Source organism: Lissotriton helveticus, chromosome 1_1 (assembly GCF_964261635.1).
Source record: "Lissotriton helveticus chromosome 1_1, aLisHel1.1, whole genome shotgun sequence".
Classification (NCBI taxonomy): domain Eukaryota; kingdom Metazoa; phylum Chordata; class Amphibia; order Caudata; family Salamandridae; genus Lissotriton; species Lissotriton helveticus.
This window is the reverse complement of record NC_136057.1, coordinates 1949465662-1949483126: the sequence shown is the minus strand read 5'-3', so window position 1 is coordinate 1949483126 and position 17465 is coordinate 1949465662. Positions and strand designations below refer to the sequence as shown.

Below are 17465 nucleotides of genomic sequence, written 5' to 3'. Positions count from 1 at the left end.
TTTACCAAACTGGAAAGAATTTGGTGGTTTTGGAATTGAATTGTTCTTCCACCTATTATTTTATGAAGTATTATCCTGTCATAGCTCATGAGTTTTTTACATTTGATCTTGTTTCTCTTTTCCTCTCCATCATGTTTTTCCTTGTGCAATAATTTTGTATGAAATGTCTGGAGGATGGTTTTTCTGTCTCAAAATGGATTATGAACTATAAATATTGTATGGGAGCTAGGCAGGTTGTTTTTTGTATTTTGTATTTTTGTACTCTAAAATTCTACACCTGTGCTACAAAAAAAAGAAGTACAATTTACTCTTTGTACACAACTAGCAGCCCGTCCCGATGTTGTCCGGGGCAGAAGGGGGCTGGGGGCAGCACCGCTGCAGGAGACGCTCGCAAGAGTGGCCAGCAGCGGTAGCAGCAGGAGCGTCGAGTCTGTGTCTGTTTTCCTTAGGGAACCCTTTGCGTGGCATCGTGAAGGCTGTGACGTATGTAATAGCAATAGGCGGGCCATGAATGTAGCGTTCCTACGTAACGCGTCTTGTTGATGGAAGCCGCGCCGTTGATGAAAGCCGCGCCCCTTATAAGGCACAGTTACAGAACTGATGCGCCGAGTGTGTCTGCCTGAAATGAATACACATCAACTTCTACATTCATGGCATATGTGAATGTTTTTTACGTTTACTTACACATGGCGACGTCCCTTAAACCCCCGCCCACGCAGTTTATGTCACCTCCCTCAGTAAGTTACACCCGCCCACGCTCTTTATGTGCCCACCGTCACTATCGCTTACTTCTATAGATGCTTCAATGTTGCAGCGAGTCTCTGTCTTCATGCAGCGAGTTTCTGTGTTACTGAACTCGCAGTGTTTTGTGTGTGCCTGCTGCGCTCTGTGTGCCTGAAGCTCGCAGCCCCTGGAAGCGAGTGACGTTGTATGGGCCATGCCCCTCTGCCAATGTTGCCGCCCACAGGTTTAATTTGACACGCCCATGCTGCTCCCTAACAGCAGAAGAACGCCCACAAGGAACTACTTTACCCCGAATATTGTTTTCACTTTGTAATGTATATGTTGCCCAAATGTATAGCCTATGTCCATCTCCTGGACCTCCCCTTTCCAACGCTGTATTGGGTGTTGTGATTGGTGGTGTACTTTTTGAGTTTACCTGGCTCAAAGGACACAGTTCTCTCTTTATAATAGTAGTATAGATAATGTAAAGCACATTATTTTCTTTCTTTGAATTACAAAGTCAGGCCCCAAAATAAATTACAATAACATTTTATAAGCTAAAGGACAGTAAAATTAATCAGAGAATCCCAAGTTAGTGTGTGAGGATCATCTTAATTCCTGCATAAGGCAGCCCGCGCCTCCTCTGGGAGTGGATGTAATACTGAGTACTTCTTCGAGATGTATCTCACTTTCCTCTGAGCTGGTGCATTAGCAGGACCCATCAAGGACCTTCGTGAGCCACCAATTACTAATGGGGGTAGTGAGGCCTTTGTTTATTCTCATGTTTCGTGTCACTGTGAGAAAATAGTAAAAAATACCTATCAGTGCATCACATTGGTATTCAGTTGCTAAAAGGCCAGAGTTAATAGTGCAGATTCAGGGGGACAAACACACTTATGATGAATACAATGAAACCTCTTTTCCAGACATGCAAAAGTTGAGTGGAAGACTGGATAATCATCTCTTGATCAGCAAAGACTCACTTCCCAAGCAGTTTGTAGAGATCACAAGCCTGTTCCTTGCACCAGATCAAACATCTTTGCAGGGGTGTTAGGAGTCCCAGTCGTGAATATCCACAAATGTGAATTTGTGATCAGAGGTGGTCTTTGATATAGTATATTATGCTATTTTCAATATTTTTGGAAATGTTGGGAGACTAGTGGAATGTCTATCTTTGGGGAGTGTTCATGCACCAGTTTACAGTCATAGTGACAAGGAAATAGAGAAGTATTGATTTATGTAGTGGCAAAGCATCTGATAAAAACAGATACATGTAATTGAAATTGGCGGTTTTGGGTCAGATATTAACAGGAAAGGGTTAAGACAGTAGCATATCAGTTTGGATGTGATGTGAGATATATCCTAGATTATAACATTTCAAGGAGGATAATTAAAAACTGTAAAATCAAGGACTAAATAATTGAAAGAATGGAAGGATGAATGGTAAAAATACGGAATGAAGTTGGACAAAAGAAAGGATTAAAAGAGAGAAGGATGAGTAAATTGGATGACAATGTCTGGGATACATGTATGAGACAGGTGAATAGATGGTTGAATGGATGTTTATGAACTGATGAAGGGGAAGGTGAAAAGATGGGTGAAGGGATTGATATATGGGAACAAAAGTAGCTAAGTAAAGAATGGCTACATGGAAATGTGAATGGATGGCCGGTTGAAAGGATATATGACTGGAAAAGTGAAATGATGGATGGATGAAGAGAAGGGTAGTTGGATGAATGGGAGCAGGATTAGTAAGTGGGTGGATGGGTCAGTTCAACAATAGTTGAACTGAAGAATAAAAGGGTAGAAGGGAATAGATGGATGAATGATGGATTGAAAGGAAGGGTTAAAGGCAGTTGGGTGAATGTATATATTGATCAATAGATTTATGGCAGGATGAATAGAAGGAAGAGTTAAAGGATAGATGGAGAGTGAAAGCATGGATAAATGCATGGAAATGGTAGGTAGATGAATGAAAGAGTGAAAGGATGATAAGATGATGTATCAAAGAATGATGAACCAAATGATGTATGATTAAAGGTTATTTGGGTGGAAAAGTGATAGGATAGTTGTATCGTGGAAGGATAGAAGGGTGAAAGAAAAGCTGGTACACTAGATATAGATTGATTGTGGGATGGATGAATAGAAAGATTGACTGAAGTCCGGAGATAAGGAAGTACGCAAGGGTGAAACAGAAGAACAGATGGATGAAAGGCTGAGAGAATGGGGGCAGGAGTGAAAACATTGATTTTATTAATTATAGGGTGGGTGACAGGAAATATGGATGGCTTGATGACACTATAGATTGATTGGAAATGTGAAAGGGGTGTGAATGGAGGAGTGCAAAGTAAAAGGATGGATGGATGGATAACGGAAGTGAGGAAATCAGTTTTCTCTAGAAGTGTGATACAGTAGAGGTATAGTTCAAAGTTTGTGGTGTTATAATTTTCTGACTACTCCTTTATACCCACCTTGCACTAACTGACTCGGCTGCAAATGAACTTAAATCTATATTGAAATATTTGTGCCTAAACGACATACTATCACCACCTTTAACACAGTTTGCTCTTATACAGCCTCCTCCACCATCACATTTTTAACCCATAGGGCCTGATTCACAAATCTTTTGCTGTGATGTACTCTTGTAGATCTCATGAATCCAAGGAGGAAGAGTTGATTAAGCCAGTACTCATGGCTCTTAACCTGCAATTGATGATTTAGGGCCTGAGTCGTACTATGGCAGACGGAGTAGCGTCCGTTAGCCTGGCGGAGGACTTAATGCCTGACAGGCTGGGACGGAGTAGCCTCCTCCATTACTAAACCTAAATTTGGTCTGCATCTAAATTTGGTGGGTAGATCACAGTCTTGGCGGTATACATACTCTGTCACCATTGTGACGGAGAATCAATAGCGCCAAGATATTAATTTGGGCTCTAAATCTGGAGTACTACAGCAATAAGTCACATCTACTCGTACATCAGTCTTTGAGAATCCGGCCCACCGGTCACAAAGTGCATTATCTGACAATCACTAATATCAGGCTTAGTCTATTCCATTAGACCTGAGCCTTGCAGGACACCAGTGAAAAGCTCTAGGAAGAAAATGCTAAATACAACTAGACTAAACACACTTCCTAACCTTTGATCCCTTTCGGTACCACACCCTTTCCCCCATACCAGAAGCATTCCGACTTTGTATGCCACACACACAAATCTAAATTATAACATTCCCTGTTTTGGCAGGAGGAAAATGACATGTTTTATTTTCTGAACAATCTACAAGGGGGGGACAAGGGACGAATGAAGGTACAGCAAACACGCCTCCAATCAGGCTATATAAAACAGAGGATCTGATTACTCAGGAGCAAGTGCCATCACACACCCAAATGGGTGTCATGCTTCATTATCAAGCAGCTCCTTGTTGGGCCAGCACTGTTATGTACAACGGGCCCCACAGGAGGGCGCTTTGCCGGAGTTCTTTTGTTTTTTGCCGATTTGAAGAGTGGTAGCAGAGATGGGGTTAGGTTGTCCGCTAATCGCGATCTCAATAAACAGTTGCTCAATTCCAGCAAGCATTTTCCTCTGCCACTCATTGTTGGGGTATAATACTTCCCCTGATATGGTCGTTTTATCAACCCTGAAGGTATACTACATACTATTGAGATTGCTGTTGTGTACAGTTTGCATATTATGCACCTTTATCCAACCCAACCATGAGTAGATTAGAATCTTGGTCCTAATGAATTGCCATAATCAGCTTTGACATTAAATAGGCAAGAAGCATGTCAACCTTCTTTTAAATATTTTTTATAGAGCAAGTTTGGACTATTGTATCCATTTCTAACCATTCATTGTTTTTATCTGTAACAAGGGGACTCACATATTAAACTGACTTTGGGTATCCCTTTGTTATTTTTAATCCTGCACTGCACCATTCTACTCACTTTATCACACCCAACACTGCACCTTACACTTCACATCAGCAAAAAACAAAAGAACTCTGGCAAAGAGCCCCCTGCGTAGCGCGAATTAGGCACCGCAGCACTGGCCTAACGAGTAGCTGCCCAATGATAAAACATGACACCCATTTGGGTGTGTGAAGCCTCTTGCTTTCTTGATCCCCTGATCTGACGCTTCGGGCTTCTCCAAACCGCTTCTTCTCCTGTTAGGTACTGCATACCCTTTTGATATACAAGTTTCGTTTTCTGTCTTACATTTCCTTTGAATAAATATTTCTGTACAGTGCATATTCAACCACTGTAGTGTGCATCGCTAGTGAAAAAAATGCAAATATGTAATAGCCATAAGAATACACATACTTGTTTGTTGTAAAGGTCAGGCAGGTCTGAACATCAGATTTGCGACGTACTAGTAATTTCAAATAATTTTGGCCACTATTCATTACTGTTAAGTAGATTTGTAGCAAGTTATGCTTTTCTGTCAATTATTGTAAAATGTATGGATAATGTATGTTATTGTCCTCTAATGGCTGTATAACTGTCCTTTGAGCATGTCAACATAATCATGTTGCACTGATTTCTAAAGAGCAGTATTTGTTTCCAGGTACCAAATGATCAGCAGAGTGAACTATCGAGACTGTACAGCAACTGGATGGAGCAACTCAGTCCCATTCTGTGAATGTAAGACTTCTCCCATTATAGAGAATAAATACTGTGATACTCGGAAAAGGTGGTAGGGAGGATGAGCGAATGAGAGAATGGCTTAATCTGTTACTGAAGGGCACATGAATAGAAGCAAAGGTTTTACATTTCAGATCTTAATGTGAAGTTGGATGGTAATGTGAAATGTTTCAATTTGTATAGGAAGTACAAAATCCTCTGTTGAACAAGTCTTCTTCGTGGAGAATTGCCCTGTGGAATGACCCTACCCTTAGGTGCAGGGCAAGACCTCTTACCATGTCCTGCACCCATCCATTTCCAGTCATGGAATCTACTGTATACAGCTTCGATCATGTTAAGAAGCCACTGTGTGTTGGCCATGGCATAAGGTCATGGCCCCCGACCAGTCCTTATGCTCCAAATTAACTGTGAATGCTTTACAGCTGTGCACAGTAGGAGCTAGGTGCTGATGGGGATGATGGAACTGGGGTGGCTGAATGAACTAAAGAATGGTGATGGATTAAACCCAGATCAGTTGACTGGGGGTGAGTGTTTGATTTGTTCAAACGCTCCGTCCATCATCCCCTTTTGTATCGCTTTGTTCGCCCTAAGTGTGGCAGGGTATACTCAGACGTGAGTCCCTTGTTCACTTGGCCACTGGATTCAAGATAGCCTGGCTGATGAGGATTATGAATCCGAAACCGGTCCCAGGATGCTTGTTTCCGGTCCAGGGAAGACATGGCTTGGCAGTTCGGGCTGGACTGTTCCCATAAGGCACAGGGTCAGTCGGGCTGGACTGTTCCCATAAGGCACAGGGTCGGACTGATTTGCATATAGCCATGTCTGAACTGGGGTGGCTGAGTGAACTAAAGAATGGTGATGGATTAAACCCAGATCAGTTGACTGGGGGTGAGTGTTTGATTTGTTCAAACGCTCCGTCCATCATCCCCTTTTGTATCGCTAAGCAAAATACTCAGCCTTCTCTAAACAATATCACAAGTGCGTGTCGTGTGCAAAGCAGAGCAGGAAAGCGAAAATGGCGTTTAAGCTTCTAATAAACCCATGCTAACTTAACACGGTGTGAGTGCAAGGCTCAGCCCACAACACCCTCCCTTGATCGAAGCACGTGATATAGACGTGGGCGAATTAGGAACGCAGAGTCCAAGCCTGAAAAGCAGAGTCAAGTTCAAGTTTGCAAAAAAAAATATTTGCTGTTTGATAGAAAACAGTAACTAAATAATAAAGAATATGTAGAAAAATCAAAGAGTCTTAATCCAACAGCGTATAAGCACAGAATGTAGCAACAGCTACCTCTCATCTGAAAACATTTCAGCCATCCAATTCAATAGTGAGAATGAACATACATGTTCCTCAACGACCGGAGCCTCTATCACCATCTCAGGAAAACTCGGGTCATCTTCAATGTAACTGCGTGCCAAGAAGTCAAGCGCCGCTGCAAAAATATTCCAACGTCCCGTCGCCAGAACAGAGCAAGTCATGAACCACTAAGGGGCTCATCAGCTGGTCATAATCCGCGTTGGGAGACACCGTACAGCAGAGACACAAATCCAGGGCCCAGTCGAAATCGCAGCTCAGGCAACGGAAGACAGGTTGAACGCATGTGAAAAAGGAGAATCAAAACGATAATCCATAAGCTGCACTCAATGTAGCCAGAGGCAGCGCTCCGTAATAACTAAGCATTCGGCTACGTGTTTTTACTTGAAGACTTTCAATAAAAGCAAGAAAGAAAACTTTAAGTCCTACTGAATTGTTTTCTTCCGGATTATTGTTTTGACTGTCATTGTCAACTGTACATTGTGTGGGGTGCTGAACCACTGTGATGTTTTTGAAGGATGTGCATCCATATTTAAGTAAACAAATAAATAGAAGCACACCGGCAACTAATGCGAGTATTAAGGGGAATCCACCAAAGATGCTGGAAAACATCGAATGAAAAAATGCCGAGAAGACACCAAATCTAGGGGCCTATTAGGATGGCGGATGGACCTGCGTCCGTCCGCCACCCCCGAGGTGGAGGGACCGTCCACAGGGGCAGCGGCGGTCCCTCCGGTGCAATTAGGATGTGACCGCCACCCTGGCGGTCACATCCTGTATCTTTAACCTTGCGGCGGGTGCTGCTTGAAGCAGCACCCGCAGCAAGGTTAAAAATGCATGTTTAACATTTACATGCACAAACCGGCAGGCACCGCGCGGTGCCTGCCGCTTTGTGCATGTAAATGCTGGGCGGCACCATAGCTACCCCCCATGTGCACCCCCCACCCCCGACACCCTGGGGGCCCGCAACGGGCCCCCAAAGACCACATGCTTTGCCACGGTGGAAAAGCCGCCGCGGAAAAGCATGTTTTCTGCCCCATCCTAATATGGTTGGCGGTGTCTGATAGACACCTCCACCATATTAGAGCTTTTCCGCCACAATCGGAAGGAGACCGCGGCGGAAAAGCGGCAGATGGTCTTCCCGTCCGCCGATGACCCCCCAGCCATCCTAATCTGGCGGGGGGTCTTTGGAGGCACCGCAGCGGTGAATCCGCTGCCGGCCCGGAGGATGCGGATTCACGCAATCCTAATCGGCCCCATAGTTTGAAAAGAAGTCACAAGGCCACTGCTTCTAACTTTAAAAAAGTAAGGTAACCCCATAGTCAAGGACGCATTAAAGATACTCTGAATTAACTCCCCAAAATGCAGGGGCATGTCTGTATTTAATAAATTATGCATTTCTGTGCGGGTGTTAGCTACATGAAGGACAAATGTTTCTCTAGCAGATGTAAGAGCGACCACTTTTTGAGACCCTAGCGCTCTTATACGGCTCATTTGGTTGACTCTTCTTTCAAGGTCGGAGTCGACGGCCAGATGGAAACATCCAGCTTCCCATGCAGAGGAGTAAACACAACTTTTTATAGCAAACCACACGCTCAGTTACCGTAATCATGTAAGCGATGCCTGCTAACATTGCACAACAATCTGCCTTATTTCAAATTAAATAACTTATGTTTCCAGTAAACTGAATGTTGGTATGATAGCAGGTGTCGGAGTGCCTTTCAAAACTCAGACCAAATTAGGCGAATCTTGATTACAGGAGCCATGGAATTGTATGTGTACAAATTAAGGAGTGATCTGGTGCTATTGTGCAATCCTCGCCATTCAGATTGACTTCTTTTCCCTCCCTCAGGCACCTATATGTTAATGATAATAACCAAGCTTCATGGAGATAAGCGCTGCCTAAAGATCCATATCTCCCTATAGCATAGTATTTCATGCAAACCTCAAACTTAAACAGGCTAAAAAGTAACGTTATGATACCGTGGATAAGCCACACAGCTGAATCGGATCTCCAATGAGTGACCACTTCTAACCATTCTCATAGCATGCCCTGTGCTCTGATTTGACAGTGAGAGAGTGATTGCACCATAGTTTGTACTGCTAATCATTCTCAGCATACACTACGAATACGCTTTCACATTACACGTTGCATCAAAGCTTCTGTGTGACATCATGTACGGCGCCCGTTACGCAAAGACGCAAATGTTATTCATTGTTTAAAAACATATATTTATGTATTTAATGAACATACTAACAGAAGATATTATCTAGAATAATTCTGATTTTTTTTTTTTTAAGTTCCAATAATCCTATATTACTTTTAAAAGCAATTACACAAATCATGGTGGAACGTTATGCGCACTCGCATCGTAAGAGTACCGTAATCACAGCGTAAGCGTACGCAAAGCCATGTGACTTTAAAAGAAGGGATTTGATTGGTTCATAACACTACCTATTACAACTGTTGAAACTTCCGTCCCATTTTAATAATTCTACTTTGACTTTCTAAGAAGAAGCATCTCTTCTGAGAATCTTGTCAAATAGAACGAAGTTCACCATAATAACAGCAATGGACTCATCTTCCAGCCATTATTCAGAGGAATATTTCATTACTGAAAAACCTCCAAAGAAGAGGAAAGAAGCTCTAATTTGGCAGTTTTTTACTTTTCCAGAAGGGCAAAAAAAGGTTAATGCTCCAAATGTAAGCTGTAAAATTTTCCAAACTCTTTCAAGGGGCGATCCATCTCACAAATACTCCTTTGGCACAGCTAATATGGAGCGACACGTGAAGAACTTACACCCCAACAACTTTGCCCGAGCTGGAACACAGAGGTTGAAGGACAACCCACCTGCTGCTGCACCAAGCACATCAACTGCTGCACCAGCATTTTCAGCAAGCAGTCCACACCCACAAATTGATCCTGATTTTGCTAAAGTTAAAATTCTATGAATTTATTGCAATAAACTTTTGTGTTACGGGAAATAGTCTATTGACCTGATAAAACGCAAGAAGTAGGAGCATTGCTGTCCTCGACATTATTTTTTTTTCATTCTTTTGTTCCTGTTGGACACTTCCAAGCCACCCATTATAGAAAAAAATTGCCCCCGGGATTTGGCCCTCCCGGGAGCTAATTAAAAATAAAACGGACTTCTAGGTTTTTTTTCCTTTTCCACCGCGTACGAGTACCATACGCGTACCCCGTGTTTTTTTTATTAACAAAAAAAAAGGTTTGCGCCTTAAGATCCATGTGGGACCCCCTGAGCAGGCCTAGAGGGTCAACATGTTTCTACCCTGCCCCCTTTCCTTATTTTTCAACTTTGTTTTACTGTTTTCTTGTGACTCGGTGCTACCGAGGCACAAGACGGCTGCCAACACTTCCTGGTTTGGAGTGTTGACAGACAGTTGACATCCAATCAGCATGCAGCTTGTGCTCGTCGTAATTGTACGGATTTCTGTACGCGTGCAGTACTTCGTCTCTAGATATCACTATGATTTTACTTTTGATTTTCTCATGAACTACTGAACGAATTTACACCATTTAACAAAAAGCACAATCTGTGTACCAAACTCTACCTCTCTGCCAAATTTTGTGTAATTCCGTTCAGCCGTTCTGGCTGTAGCCTTGGCTAAAGGTCCCTATGGAAAATTGCATGGGAAAAACACGTTTTTTCTCGGCCCCCTCTTGACGAATCACTCACAAACTTTCAGGGAAGGAGCGGAGCAGGCCATTTTCTTGGAGAATTTCGTGAAGATTTGTCCACCAGCGCCAAAGTTATTCCAAATAGAATGTTGTGGATTTCCTATGGAAAGTAGGTCCTAACTATAACTAATATATATATATATATATATATATATATATATATATATTCACTGAAAAAACCATAGGTTATAGACCATATATAGTTAGGAATTAGCATTTAAAAAACCTTATTTTACTCACACAAAACCATTGAAATTCCATATATAGTTAGTTGCACTAACTATATATCGCGCACCCGCAATCCACTGCTGATCATGTCACATATTACATCATTCATGACATGGTCAGTGACATCACTGATGACATCACTGATGACATCTCAAATGACATCACTGATGACATCACTGATGACAACATCCAGTGACTGTATGTTTCTGTAAAGTTAAAATATGTCTTACATATTGAAGAATGAGTGGATGTATAAGTGTCTGGATGAAGGATTTAGTAGGTGCGTGACTGACTGTATGAGTGAGTGATTAAATGTGTCTCACTGAATGCATGGGTTAGTGACTAAACTGTCTTAATTTGTGCATCATTATGTCTGTTGTGATGTAAACTGCTGCATGTGTTGATCATTAGCTATACGAGAGGCTATATGTGTTATTAATTGGTTGCCCAAGTATTTCTATGAGAGATTGAGTTTGTGTGGGGGTGGCTGGAAGGTGTGTGACTCTATGCATAGATGTGTGAGCAGTTTATTCACTAGGTGTATGAGTTCAAGACTGCATGTGGAAACAGCTACATGGGCAGTTGACTGTGTGCATGAGTGTATTGATGAGTGAATGGATATCTCAATGCTACATGTCATAGTAAGTACATATGTAAAACACAGTACATGTGAGAGTTGGCATATATAAATAACTGTGCATGAGAGCCACTGAATGAGTGAGTGGTTGTATCGATCATTGTGAACTTGTATCAGGGATTGTATAAGAGAGTAAATATGTGTTAGTATATGTTTCAATAAGTAAGGTGTGTTTAACTGTATAGTTGAAGAAATGGAGGTGAGATTGTTTCTTTGCATGACTGACTGGGTGTGTGAGTAACTCCATGGATGAGTGGCAGTGTGTGAGTGTCTGTATACACTGAGTGTATCTAAGGTTATATTAGAGTCTGAAGAGGTTTATCGTATTAGCACAAGAATGATGTCAAATGAGATGTCATCAGTGATGTCATCAGTGATGTCATTTGAGATGTCATCAGTGATGTCATCAGTGATGTCACTGACCATGTCATGAATGATGTAATATGTGACATGATCAGCAGTGGATTGCGGGTGCGCGATATATAGTTAGTGCAACTAACTATATATGGAATTTCAATGGTTTTGTGTGAGTAAAATAAGGTTTTTTAAATGCTAATTCCTAACTATATATGGTCTATAACCTATGGTTTTTTCAGTGAATTTCAATGGTTTTTTAATAGCAAATATCATAAGCTGTCGAATGTCAAGTACGTGGTAAGTAAAAACATTTTCGTGTTTATGCACACTGATCTGCTTTGAATGCTGCCCCCCACCCCTCATTTCTATTAGGAGTACTCTCTCTTTGCAGATAGTGAAGGGTAGTTAACGCAGGCCTTTGCCCCCGTTGTAATCCGTCGTGCCTGCTTCTCTCTCCATTTGATTGATTGTTCTCTTTGGTTCATTCTCTATTTACAAACAAGCACAGAGTCGCAATACTCTGTTTAGTCTTTGCAGATAGCGAAAAATCGTGTAAAAAAACAAAAGGAATCGAGCAAAATCAGTAGGCCACTAATGGGATCTCTTTTTGACCTCCCTAAAATAGAAACATTAGGAACAACCTGTTGATAATACCAATGTGTATGTACATAAGCGGCGTTCATTTGTGTTCACAGTACCCCTTGTTGATTGTTTGAATCGAGCATTGAATTGTTCGAAGTTGGTTCTCTTAAGAATCTTCTCTGCCTGCAAACGAGGAAGAATAGGAATATTTCTCTCCCTTTGCAGATAGTGAAGGGTAGGTAACGCAAACCTTTAACACGTCGTGCCTATTTCGTTCCTCATTGATTGATTGTTTCCCCAAACATTGACTGTTTGGGAATTGGTTCTTTTTGGAGGTATTCCCTGTTTGCAAATATACGTAGGAAAATCTTTGCAAATAGTGAAAGGGTACGTAATGCGGACCTTTCTCCCCCGTTGTAATCTGTCATGCCTATCTACTCCCCACTGATTGATGCACCTGTTTCACCCGGACCATTTACTAGAGATACGTCATCTGGCCCGACCAGAGAGCACCCCTAGTGAAAAGGACATATGCAATAATAACGAAGTGATCACTGTATCCTGTTAACAGAAACTTTAGCATGAAACAACCTGGAAAGAAAAGAATAGGAAAACGAAAATCAGTAGGCCACTGATGAACATGAACTTTTATTAAACAACGAACAAAGAAACGATAACATAACATAATGATAAAACCTATTAATGTCCTAGAAACAAGAAAACGTTAAAATATGCCAGTGATGAGAGACCAGAAAAACAGTAAGAGAAACCAAATCACCCCTCGCTGTCCCACCGCCTGCCACGCCAAAAAAATCGATAGACTAGGGAAAATGCAAGTCAGTAGAACATCCGCCCCCACTCTGGAAACTTCCAAGGTGGGGCAGGGTTGCGGCTACGCCCAGCCGGGAGCAGCCCATATAAGGCGGGTCCTGCTGCCACGCCTCGGCAAGAAGATCCTAACGTTGGGTTTAGCCGGAGGTGAGGACGAGGCCAGCGGGACCAGGCCCGGGGATTGCCTTTACAACGCTGAAGAGTTGCAGGGGGGGGAATATCTCCTCGACCCTCCCCTCTCTCTCCCAGTCCGGCCGCGGTGGCCCTTGACAGTTTCAGGTAGTCCCGCCACATGCTCTTCCGGTCCGGCCACCAACGGTCGGGGGGCCGAGGCCGACGGGATCCGGCTGCAGCCGATAAACCAAGGAACCCGTTCATGGGGCCAGAGCCAGGGGCGTCCGGCCGACATCCACCGGAAGCCCGGCCCGAAGACGGACGGGACACTTCTTCTTTCTTGAATAATGGCTGCGACAACACTGGGGGGGGATGTCTTGCACATGCCTCCGACCCCCCCCCCCTCGTCCTCATCGCCTGGTCCGGCCATAACAAATCTCAAGCGAGACGCCGTGGGGTGCACTGGGAGGGAGAGACGGTGCGAACAGGCCTCTCCCGCCTCCCCAGGTGGAGGCTTCCCAGCTGCACCCTCAGCGCTCCAGGCGCCCGGAAAAGGGTTCTTCCACTGTGGCCATGCTGCAACGTCTCGCCCGGCAGGGTGGAGCCCGTCCGCTCATTTGACCCCGCGATCGCCAGTAGCTACCGAACTCTCAAAATGGCGGTCGACCTGGCAAGAGAGGGCCCAGCATAAAGAAATGGCCCGGTCACTGGTTGACTCCACCACCGTAGTCCTCCACGACCTTGAAGATTCTAGAGGAGCCGCGGGAGTCTCCGACCCCCGATGGGGAATGACTGCCATGATCGCCCGTGGAGTGACGAAACTGTATCCGCGGGACGTCGGCGCTCCCATGCTGGCGCCAGCCTCACTTTGAATTACTAGAATCCTGCAGACCTCAGTTCCGGTGAAAGCACAGTGTGACCCGGTAGGAAAAATTGTTGCACCCCCTCCCCTTTTTGACTGATAGTTCAAACCACCGATCCTTTCCTTTGCCCTTTTAACGGAACTTTGGACTGCCTCCCCCTCTTTTACATTTTCTAGAGAAAACAAAACATTAACCACTACATTAGCATAGCAGTTGACACCAGAACTGTTTTCAAATTGAAAACCAACAACATCTTCAACAGAATCCTTTTTGTTTCTGCTGTGACCCTGCTACAGCACAGGCATTTTCCCCAGCAGTAATTCTGCAATGCCGGTAAGAATAGCTGTGGTGCCTACTGGACTCACTCACCCCCGCGGCGCCCCACGCCGTTATTTGCTGGGCGGCAACTTACTAGACATCACTTTTGTGCCATCTAGATTTCAGCGCATTCTGCTGCCTTGGAACTATTCGCACAACAGACTGCTACTGACGACCCACCCCCAGGCAACATCTTCTGAATTTTCATAATTTGAAAGAACTAGTAACATGTCCTCATCAGGAATTCAAAAGAAATTGCCACGGTCTCTTCGTTGCTTAAATGTTTTTACTGTTTTTGTTTTGTTGTATATATTTATATGTTATTAAAGTTTTATATTCCTACTACTTTGTTGGAGTGCTATATATTTTTAATGTGACACATAATTGTAAAAACTTTGATGTACAAAGAGTCATTCCTGGAATCTTCCGCTTCAGGCTCGGTCCCCTCCCCAATCACAATACAGGATGGTTTTCAGATAGTAGGAACACGTGTGGTGTGACGGATCTCATCGGGTGTGGGCCTTGATCTACTATAACTCCTTTGACGAGGGGTGATTCTTTACAGCTGGGGCCATAAACTACATCTGCAGGGCTAGGTGATAGCCTGGACAATCGGACACAGAGGAAGAGGAGTGTCAGAGGGTGCGGTAGTGAATAGGGCGAAAGGGAGGTGTCGGGCGGGCACAGAGTGTGATTCTCAGGGAAGAGCAGCGCAGATGGGGGGAGGTTTATTGCCGATGCATAAGACAGAGAGCGGGGGTGACCAGTGCCTGGGGAAGATGCTTGCGAGGGTGGGGAGCCATGCTACGAATCGACAGCGTGCAGAGAGTGGGTCTGGTCAAGGCATCTAAAATGGCTGCCGTGCACAACAAAAGTGTGGCATTTCAAAAAAGGCAAGATGGCGCAGACAATGTTTTTCAACACTTCCTCATTTCCTTCGAATCGAACGTTAACAGACGTTGGTGCATATTACCAAAGTTAAGCGATATTTATCGCTAACGATGCTTACCAACGAATTTTTTACCGCTAAGCATCGTCAGAAATTATCGAAGATAAACCTTGCTATTATCAAGGTTTATCGCAAATGCGATAATAAACGGCCGCAATGCATGAATATCGCTAAAAAGTCAGCGATATTCATGCATTACCGAGCTAATGCTCTTAGCCATGTTATCCACCTCCCATTGGATAACATGGCTAAGAACTGCTCAGGGCAGGTGTTACTTTTTGGAGATATTCGCGCTTAGCGCGAATATCTCCAAAAGTTGGTAATAGGAGATAGATATCTTGCATGTTGTAATGCAAATTATTGTGGTATATGGAACTCATACCATAATCTCTCAGGAAAGCAGAAACTGATCCTTTTGGGACCGCCTGAAAAGGCCTAGGGGGTGAGGGGTACTCTACTTTGCCCCCTTTTCACGTTCCGAACTATTTTATTTTACTCTCTTCTGTAATTACACAAAATAGCAGCGATAAGATGCATCGGAGACACACAGTGAGAGAAAGGAGGCCGGAGATGAAGAAGAGATGTCAAATACACATTGGAGATAGTATAGTGGCAGAAGGGAAGTAAATATGAGTAAACTTACCATGTAACATAAAAATGTTGCACTCTATACTATAAGTCTCATTTTATACTACAATCACTTCGCTACAACCTCATAAATTAAAAATAACAATGAATAATGTCTCAAACAATTTTTGATTTCTAAATATAAATTTATTCTTCAGAATTTTCTAAATTTGAAAGAACTAGTAACATGTCCTCATCAGCAATTTCCTCATGAAAAGTCTGCAATGATGATTCTTGTAACTCTATGGTCTCCAAACATTCGATAAATTCGCCATCAACAGATTGATCAAAAAAATCATTCAAGTCATCTCCTCCTTGTGACAATATTTCATTATTGGTGCTGTCAATTTCAATCAATGTAGTGGAATCATTCAAGTCATCTCCTCCTTGTGACAATATTTCATTATTGGTGCTGTCAATTTCAATCAATGTAGTGGAATCATTCAAGTCATCTCCTCGTGACAATATTTCATTATTGGTGCTCTCAATTTCAATCAATGTAGTGGAATCATTCAAGTCATCTCCTCCTTGTGACAATATTTCATTATTGGTGCTGTCCATTTCAATCAATCTAATGGAATCATACAAGTCATCTCCTCCTTGTGACAATATTTCATTATTGGTGCTCTCAATTTCAATCAATGTAGTGGAATCATTCAAGTCATCTCCTTGTGACAATATTTCATTATTGGTGCTGTCCATTTCAATCAATCTAATGGAATCATACAAGTCATCTCCTCCTTGTGACAATATTTCATTATTGGTGCTCTCAATTTCAATCAATGTAGTGGACAATTCAAAAGAAATTGCCACGGTCTCTTCATTGTGAGCCATTTTATTTTGAAATTGCTTGCTGTAAATTGCAGAAAAAAAGAATCACTTTCATTTATCGTTTTTAGTAATACATAATATAAAACTAACTTTATCAAGTATTTAGTATAACAGAAGGACTGCAAATAAATAACAGAAAACATTTTTCAAATTATCTTCAAGTGTACAACATAGTTCCCCTTACAAATTAACAACTCACCTTTTTAAAAGTAGGAGAAGTGTTAGTACTGTGTAAATCAAACACCAGAAATTCACCACCAAAAATTCCTCACAAATGTACCTCAGACAGTAGTATCACAAAATGGCTGTGGTTTCCTCTCATTTGACATATATACATAACCAATTAACTTTCATCACACACAAATACAAAACCAAAGTAACATTTTAATTGGTTCTAAATTTCAACACTTTCAAATGTGTTTTCCCCATGCAATTTTCCATAGGACATTTACATACGTCTACAGCCTGAATGGCTGAACGGAATTACACCAAACTTGGCAAAATGGTACATCAAACCTAAGAGGTCAGGAAGGATCTACTATGCCCCCTTATGGTCATTTCCCCCTTCGCTTTGGCCTCCTCTTGTCTCTCAATCCTACCGAGAGACAAGATGGCGGCCGCTACGGACTGTTTGGAATGTTGACAGACGCCGGAGAACCAATCAGCTTTGCAAAGCTCCGTAACGCGAAAAGTACGCGAAGCGGAGCGCTGTTACAGATATATATCTTTTTTTGAACGTTAATTTCTC

General features: G+C 42.7%; 1 protein-coding gene across 2 annotated transcripts in view; it reads left to right on the top strand.

Annotated features, from left to right (window-relative positions):
* The window catches only part of LOC144755218 (complement factor H-like), a 1175739-nt gene that overhangs the window by 113860 nt on the left and 1044414 nt on the right, over positions 1 to 17465 (top strand). For both annotated transcript variants that reach the window (XM_078643916.1, XM_078643925.1), the window contains exon 4: positions 5286 to 5362. In XM_078643916.1, the coding sequence (XP_078500042.1) occupies positions 5286 to 5362 (77 nt within the window). The remainder of the gene's footprint in view (positions 1 to 5285; positions 5363 to 17465) is intronic.